The 9,255-nt window shown below is 34.0% G+C and overlaps 1 protein-coding gene across 1 annotated transcript; it reads right to left on the bottom strand.

Moving 5' to 3' along the window:
• Positions 1–5,108: 5,108 nt before the first annotated feature.
• On the bottom strand, positions 5,109–6,350 carry Smp_143900 (hypothetical protein; the record flags this gene model as incomplete). Its single annotated transcript, XM_018790100.1, has 1 exon — positions 5,109–6,350. The coding sequence occupies one exon, from the start codon at positions 6,348–6,350 to the stop codon at positions 5,109–5,111; it is 1,242 nt and encodes a 413-aa protein (XP_018655477.1).
• Positions 6,351–9,255: the final 2,905 nt, after the last annotated feature.

The raw sequence follows: 9,255 nt of genomic DNA on the forward strand, positions 1-9,255 counted from the left end.
TCCAGCTCTGAGAACAAACCCACGTCAAAAATTTTCGATGTCCGTTGACCATATACTATGAGCAACAGTCTACTATGTGAGAGAACAAACCAACTTCCATCTGAGGAGGAAATTAGGAAAAGACGTTGGAAGTGGATAGGACACACATTGAAGAAATTGTCAAACTACATCACGATCCATGGACTAACATGGAATTGTGAAGGGAAATTTAAAAGTGGAAGACCAAGTAACACATTGAATCGGAAATTGGAAGGAGACATAGAAAGAATGAATATGAATTGGAAATAACTGGAAGGGATTGTCGAGGACAGAGTTAGATGGAGAATGGTGGTGGTCGACCTATGCTCCTCCATGAGAGGTAACAGGCGTAAGTTCATTAGAGTCAATAGTTCAATTATATTAGTAAATAGTGTAATACAGTTTGTCAAATGATCATGATCAGATTATGATTTTTAAGTTGTAATATGAAGTTTATTGTGTAGTTTTCTTCATTATTACTTTACATGTAATCGGAAAGACATACCTCTGTCCATTATTTGCGATACGTGATTTCAGTTAAACCTATGGATGCCAATTTTCATTTTCTATATCATTAGTTTCTAAACCAATCAATCAATAAAATCGTTATAAAAACTGTAGATTATAAAAGATTAGTTATTTATCACGGATAACATAAATGGGTCACTAACATTACTAATAACATAATGACTATAACAGAATAATATTGTTCCTTTTTGTTAATCAATTCTGAATTATGATCATTTCATTGTAACTAATGATTACCATTTCTTCAATGTTAAACATCATTTGTATGTCAAAAAAGTATAAAATCTTTATTACAGGACTTTGAGCGGAACGATCAATCATTTTGATCTCAGTCATAAAAACAGGCAATAAAAGTATGGTGATAGTGGATATTAAATTCAGCAGCAAAATCAATCGCAATCATCTACTGATACTCAGAATCATGGTCTATAAACCATCCAACGACAAACTCAACAACATAATCCATGAACTTCAAAAACTTACATTCCAATTCGAAATCCTACAACCGGTTTTTTACATTACCAATGATAAATAAATCAAACTAGGATGATGATGATGACTTACCATTTCCAGTCAATCAAACACAACTAACATCAGATTCACAAACTTCTAATCAGTCAGGATGACTTTGCTTGTTTCAATTCTCATCGTAGATCTTCATTTTTGAATAACAATGCTAACATTAGGTTTTAATATAAATTCATTTTAATGGATTTTTGTTCTCTGAGCTGGATGGTTTGATCGTGAAACTTTCATCGTCCTTCTGATGATGTCGTTCAGAAGGACAATGAAAGCTCCACGACCAAACCGTCCAGCTCAGAGAACAAAATTCCATCAAAATCATCTACCTGGGCTACAAGTCTCCACTATCTATAGAAATTTATTTCTAATTCGTAAAATTGGAGTTCATTAATTCTATCTAAGAATTAGTTAAATTTCATAGTTGAGATCATGAGTCAATAGAAGCTAGACCACCATGAAAAACCTGGAAGCACTGAAAGGCCGTTTCTTCCTATTCTGGAACTCCTCAGCAGTGAGCTTCCACGATCCCGCCTCATGAGATTCGAACCTATAACCTATCAGTCTCGTGCGCGAGCGCTTAACCTCCAGACAACTGAACCGGCCGGTATCCAACGGTGTTAATGCCTAAGCTCAACCAATCCACGAAATTGAACGACCATTCACCAATGTCTTCAGTGAGTTGATATCTCCCAACAGACCTGGTTGAACTCCACTGGTTACCGCTTCTCACTAGAACTTCAGGAAATAACTCATGGAGCCAGTCACTAGTGAGCATATGTTGATCATTATCAGAATGGGGTTTTGTGGAGATTTTAGTAATGTTATAGTTGAAATCATGAGTCGATTGAAGCTAGACCACTGTGGAAATCCTGGAAGTTAAATAATGATTAACCAATATCTTAAAGACATAAATAATGTGTTTTTTCGAATACTGGAATAATTTTCTTATACTTTATTGTACTTTTATATAGTAATATCAATTTTAGTTCATTTTTATATATCATAGGGTACAGTATACATTTGATAATGTTTTTTATTTATTCATTTTTATGACAGATTTATATACTACTTATTGATATATTTCAGCGTTCTAGTAAAATATGAAATTTATTCACATGCTAATGTTTGCTTTTATTTTCCCATTGTTGTTTAGAAATGCCAAATGATTAGTCGCTTGTTGGTATTAAGGGGAAAATGAAGTAGAAGTATGTTATGAATAGTCTCACTCATGAGCAAAAGCTTTATGATATTGTTTAGCAATAGTATGTTTTAAGATTACTTAGATTTTATAGATGTCTCCTAAGTTCTAGCAAAAATCTGTAAATAATGTAGTTCTACAATTTCTGAAATGAGTCAGTTAGATAATAATTATAGGTTTTTTATGATGGTCTAGCTTTAATCGACTAATGAATTCAACTATTAAAACATACTAGAATGTCCACAAAATCCCATTCTGATAACAATCATTATGTGCTCATTGGTGACTGGCTTCATGAGGTATTTACTGGAGTTCTAGTGAATAGCCGTGACCAATGGAGTTCAACCGTGTCTGTTGTAAAGGCAGTTATTCACTGAAGACAATGGTGGACGGTCACGCAATATCGTGGATCGGTTGAAGTTAGACATTAACACTGTTGGATGCTGGCTCAGTGGTCTGGATGTTAAGCGTTCGCAGATGATCAACAATCAGTGGATCAAATGAAAAATATCTGTTACAAAAATCTAGTAATTCGCCCCATCATATTCTTATTTCAGATTAAGAAGTATTTTACGCAGAGTTGTACATCTAACCGTGATTTATTTTACAAATCATGATACTTATGCTACTGTTCAACATCAACAATCTCGACCTTTCATGAATAACAGTGATCTCCATTCATTTTCACTGTTGCTTCAGTAGGTAAATCGTTCCTTAGACTAGCTAAATGAGTATGGCTTCAACCTCATAATATTGCTTATTTGCAATTGATTGCCATAAGCTGAAATATAAAAACATTTTATGAAAAAGACATAAATTTAATTGGATTGTGATGCCTCAAGAAAGGGGATATCAATAAATAGAATAAATCTGCATGTTTTCCGACTTTTCTTGAATACAATCTTTATTCTGTTCAGAAACACTTGCCTGAATTTGAATGTTTAACACAGTAAATGCTTATTGTATCAAACAGTAATAAATTCAATGCTCTAAAGAGGACAGCAGATGTCAACTTGTCAGATTTTATTTCTCATGTGCACAACGCAAACTTTTATGTGTAATGACAGAAATCAACTGCATATGCACTGACTACAAATGTCAGCATCATTCACACAGTCACTAGTTAACTTCAAAATAATCAAAACGATCTACAGCGATTTCATAATAGGAGTCAACTTAAGAAAACATAAGCGGAATATAACAACCAGAGACGAGAACATATATCAGTCAGACTCATTTTGGAGACACATTTGAACGAAACAAAGTCACGCAAAATAATCACAACATGCGATAATTTCGAAATATTTTACCATTGAATAATCCATTCAAACTTCAAAACGATTAATCTCGACATCTAATGAACGGCAGTGATCTACATCGATTTCCACTGTCACTTCAGTTGGTAAACCGTTCCTTAGGTCAGCTACATGACTATGGTCTCAACCTCACAATGTCTCTTTTTTCTAATTGATTATCATAACCTGAATTATACAAACATTAACCACTATAATACCATCTGATTCACTTGTCGAAATTCTAATCACAATGGATGTGGCAATTGGTTGATATTTCTTAGTTGCAGACCAGATAACCTAATTAATACATGATTATAATTTTAGACTAATTGGATGACAGTGTGTGTATGAGTGTGATGTAGAAATTGAAATAATTGTCAAATGACTAAAACTCGATTGTGGTTAGTAATGTACATAAACAGTTGGAAAACCAATTGGAAAGCATATTAAACCAATCAATGAGCATTACTATTCACATACATGTCATCAACGATGTACACCGGAAGTGAAACATTAAATTGACTCATCACATAGTGTTGTTTCATTCAAACGGAGACTAGAAGAATGGTAACTTCCAGAACTATTATTACATATATTCACACATATATTCATTTTTACTACATAATAACTATGTAACTAGATCATACATAAATATATATACATTACGGTAAGCAGAGATGGATAGTGGCTAGCAGTGGAATCCAGTACTCGCGTTTCGTCCCACTTAGGACTCGTCAGCTGGATGTACCTGCATCTCAGAGTTGATGTTCACTCTGGGACTCGAACCCAGTACCCTCGCTTCAAACGCCATCGCGTTATCCACTCGGCCACTGAGTCCTGATAGCCAATTAAAGCTATATCGAGGCAATTCGCATAGTATGCACATATGCCAATTAGAGACTGAGCAGTTGCAGTCCTAACACATCGATGGGAAGATTCAAACAAACAATACTAAATGAATTTATGTGTACATTACTTTTATCAAAAGCTTTTGAATAACAAATTTCCATTATTAATCTGTTGTTAGTTCATTATTCAGTCTCCCCTACTCACAGACACTTTTCGACTTGATCAGCTGTAGTTGTTATTTTCCATTTTATGGTGTAGTGTGGTCGTACGTGTTTGGATACAAAATATAAATGCTTGTAATATAATATTCGTATAATGGAGGCTGGATACTAATTTCTCGACTCAACGGTCTGAGAGGGGAAAAAAGAAACCAAGTCGAGGATCAATAAGGACTTATCATTGACTCAAAGCTACTAGTGTCGGTTCGTGTGTCGTTGCTTAGCTTAAGGACAAAGTCATAAAAATCGATATTGTGATTGTTGTTTTACCACGTGATATTAGTGATCTGCCAAAAGTAAATACAAATTTAAAGCTGACAATGTGCTTGAGAATGAAGGTCATTTGTAACAAATCAAAGTGATATTATTTAGTAATAATAGTCACGGTGGATTGTGACTGATCAGATGATCAGGAGGACGTTTGTTGTTCATTCGATATTTGAGTCTCTGACGTCACCTGTAACTCTCCAAAAGGATGTTTTAGTCGTTGTTATTGTTGCTGTTTTGATAGGACAATGGAGGATCCAGAGTGAGCTGAGCTTCGAGTGACTGTTTTGGTTCACCAGTTTGTGAATCGTCAAATTCGGAATACGACTCAACTACTGGTTTTGACACATTTAGAATCTGTGAATCGGATTCTTGGAACTGTCCAGGTGGTTGTGGTTGAACTAATATTAAATCACTAATATTAGATTGTGACTGATCGAATTGTGATGATAAATCGATTTGATGTGGTTGTTGAATTTCAGGCTGTAACTGTGGTAATGATTGATTAAGACTATCTTGTATTTCTCGAGACTGTTTAGATGAATTTAGTTGAACTAATATCAAATCACTAATATTAGATTGTGACTGATCGAATTGTGATGATAAATCGAGTTGATGTGGTTGTTGAATTTCAGGCTGTAACTGTGGTAATGATTGATCTTGATTATCTTGTATTTCTCGAGACTGTTTAGATGAATTTAGTTGAACTAATATCAAATCACTAATATTAGATTGTGACTGATCGAATTGTGGTGATAAATCGAGTTGATGTGGTTGTTGAATTTCAGACTGTAACTGTTGTGATGATTGATCTTGATTATCTTGTAGTTCTTGAGACTGTTCAGATGATTGTGGTTGAACTAATATCGAATTACTATTATTAGAATGTGACTGATCGAATTGTGGTGATAATTCGAGGTGCGGAGAATCTGCTTCATTCTGGGTTTCTTGTGTTGGTTGTTGTTGTTGTTGTTGTTGTTGACTATCCTGAGATTCTTGGGGTAGTTCTGTTGCTTGTTGTTGTTGTTGATGATTATCAGGTAGTGAAGGATCAATGTCAGTTCCTAACTGACTAGGTGATTCTGCTTGATTAGATATCTGTGATCCTGATGATTGGTTTGTTGTATCGACTGGAATTTGTGAATCATCATTCTGGTTTTGTGGATTCACCAATGATTGCAAGTTTGTATAATTTAGAGATTGATATTGAATTTGTGATTGGATTGAATATGAATGCTGACTTTGTTGTTGACTTTGCTTCTGAATGATGTGTTGTCCATCATTGTTATTGTGAATAAATGATTGTGATTGATTTTGTTCATGCATTGAATATCCATTTGCATTAAACGTTTGCTTTTGTGACTGAAATTGATATGAACCATTATTTGAAATAACGATGCAATTGATGTATACAATTGAAGAAATAATAACGATTATTAGCATTGAATTAATCATGGTTCATGAATAACTATCAAAATGAACGTTTCATTCACTTTACTGTAGTGACCTATGCAACTCATTATGTAATTAGTAATCTATTTATATCATTTATCGTCAATAATTAATCTTTTATAATCTACAATTTTAATGAAAAATTCATTTTTTTTTTAGTTTTTTTAATTAGTTAATACACAGGTTTATGACTTTAACCATTTTTGACATGACAAGAGCGACATGCAAGAGAGAGAGAGAGAGAGGTAATCGTTTCTATGTGATAACAATTATAACATGTTAGAAAAATTTTATAAAATAAATAGATAGATAAAGATTTTATAGTTCAGTCGTTTGAAGCTAGATCACCATGAAAACCCTGGAAGCATTGGATAGCCATTTCGTCCTATTGTTGGACTCATCAGTAGTATGCATCCATGACTCATGATTTCAACTATAAAATTACTAAAATCTCTACATAACCTCCTTCAGATAAAGATTTATTTAATACTAAAAATGCTTGAGATGGTGAAGAAGATTTGTAGCTCAGGTGGATGATTTTGATGTGAGTTTGTTCTCTGAGCTGGATGGCTTGGTCGTAGAGCTTTCATCGTCCTTCTGAACGATATCACCAGCATAAACTTCGGGTAGAAGTGCTTAGATGAAGAAGTGCTTAAAATGAAGTTTAATCATATATTTATTGGGTACTTTATTTGCTTTTTCACTGTTTATTGTTGATAAACAGCTGTTTTTGATGAAGTTTTGTTGTTTGATCTGGATGGTTTGGTAGTGAGAAGAAAACTCTATCAAAATCATCCACATGAGCTACAAATCTTCTCTAACATCTTATAAACAGCTGTTTCCACCATTCATTTTGTCATATGAGTTGAGATTCATGTTATCTCACAGACTTCTAAATTAAATGCATTGAATTCGCAACAATATTGTTTTATTCACTTAGTATTACTTGTTTAAATCTTCTCATTGATGTTTAGGACTGCAACTGGTCAGTCTCTTATAGGCATATGTGCATACTGTGCGAATTGCCTCGATATAGCCTTAATCAACAAGCATTATAAGCAATGATGGATAGTGGCTAGCAATGGAATCCAGGACGCGCGTTCCGTCCTATTTGGGACTCGTCAACTGGATGTACCTTCATCTCAGAGTTGATTTTCACTCTGGGACTGTTTTCTATATATTATATGTATTATATTATGTGTATTCCCTTCTCAAGTTACATATGAAATTTAAAAACTGACAATATCTGAAGAGTATAGCTTATTTTTTCCAACTGGTTAAACCTTTATAGTAATGTCTATCAAGAATATGTTTTGATATGTCTTACTTGTAAAATGACATGGGTGTTATGTAACTTCCGACTACTTCAGAATAACTTAGTAATGATAATAGTGAGATTATAATTTATGAACAATTTTTGAGTAATGCTAAAGCGACACTGAGAATATCCACCTATTTGCTAAGATGAAAGGGGTTTTTGAATTAGTATAAGGAATTAAAGTAGGCATTTACATTACGAACTGACATCAGCTATAGTGCCAAAATGCTATTTAACCATTTGGATAAATGAATTTCGCTCCAAAATCCAATATCTGCTGTCTTGAATTTCATCAGTTAGTTCATAAGTTATAGTCTCGCCATGGTATTTCACACTTATTTACATATTAATTAAGCAATAAGCGTAAACTCAGGGGTTTGTTCGTATTTCACATTATATTCCGTTTACTAACCATTTGAAGTGGTATGATTTTTTGGTAACAGTTTCATTGGTCTGATCTGGCAAAACAAATTTAGGATTAATATTTTGTCGTCTTTCGTATTTCATTTATAAACCTCATATACATTTGGAAGACTATAAAATTCCTTATTTGTTAACAATTTCAAGAACGTGATCATGAAATCTAACAAGCACTGGATAGCTGTTTCGTTCTACTATGGGACTCCTCAATAGTGAACATCAATAACTTTGCATCTAGGAACTGAACACAGGATCTTCAGTCTGGCACGTAAATAGTTAACCTTCAGACCACTTGGAAGGGACCTAATGGTGTACATAAGTCTTCATATATAGAATATGTTATCCGAGGTTGTAGGTAAAGAAAAGATTTGTTGGTAACCAGTATCAGAATTTTCAATCATATTTGTAACTTGAACTCTATGAGAACATGCAGTGAAATGTACAACAATATAACACGCAAACATAGTGTGATAAGCTTGAACATGTATGGAGTATTAAAATATACATAATGGACATGATTTTGTAAGTGCAATTGTTTACGTGATAAATAGTTCCGAGGTTTGCAAATACCTTTATTAAACGATTATCGATTTAATTACTCGTTCACCAGTTGATGAAAATATTTATGATTAAGTTATCTAGTTGAAATAACTAAGCAAATAATCTGATATTTGAATGCACACCAAAGAAAATCCATTCAAAGCCTTGTAATTAATAGATGATGATTTCACATTCTAGAAGGTGAGCTTTGGCAACTAAATAAATTCATTTTTTAAACTAGGTTATATGGGGAGACTGGTTAGCGTTTTTTTTAGCGAGTTGGTTTTCTACGGGATGGGGTCTCTAACCCTATGCCCAACCCTCCTCCTTCACCCGGGCTTGGGACCGGCAGTAGCCACCGGAGGACCTACAGGCAGCATCAGTGATGAATACGGTGGATCAGATGCAGATGTGATGGCGAGGATCGGCAAAACAAGAGCAGCATATTTACAACTGAAAAACATTTGGAACTCAAAACAGTTGTCAACCAACACCAAGGTTAGAATTTTCAATACAAATGTGAAGACAGTTCTACTGTATGGGACGGAGACGTGGAGAAACACGAAAGCAATTATCCAGAAGATACAAGTGTTTATTAACAGTTGTCTACGCAAGATACTTCGGATAGTT

Source organism: Schistosoma mansoni, chromosome W (assembly GCF_000237925.1).
Source record: "Schistosoma mansoni strain Puerto Rico chromosome W, complete genome".
Taxonomy (NCBI): Eukaryota; Metazoa; Platyhelminthes; class Trematoda; order Strigeidida; family Schistosomatidae; genus Schistosoma; species Schistosoma mansoni.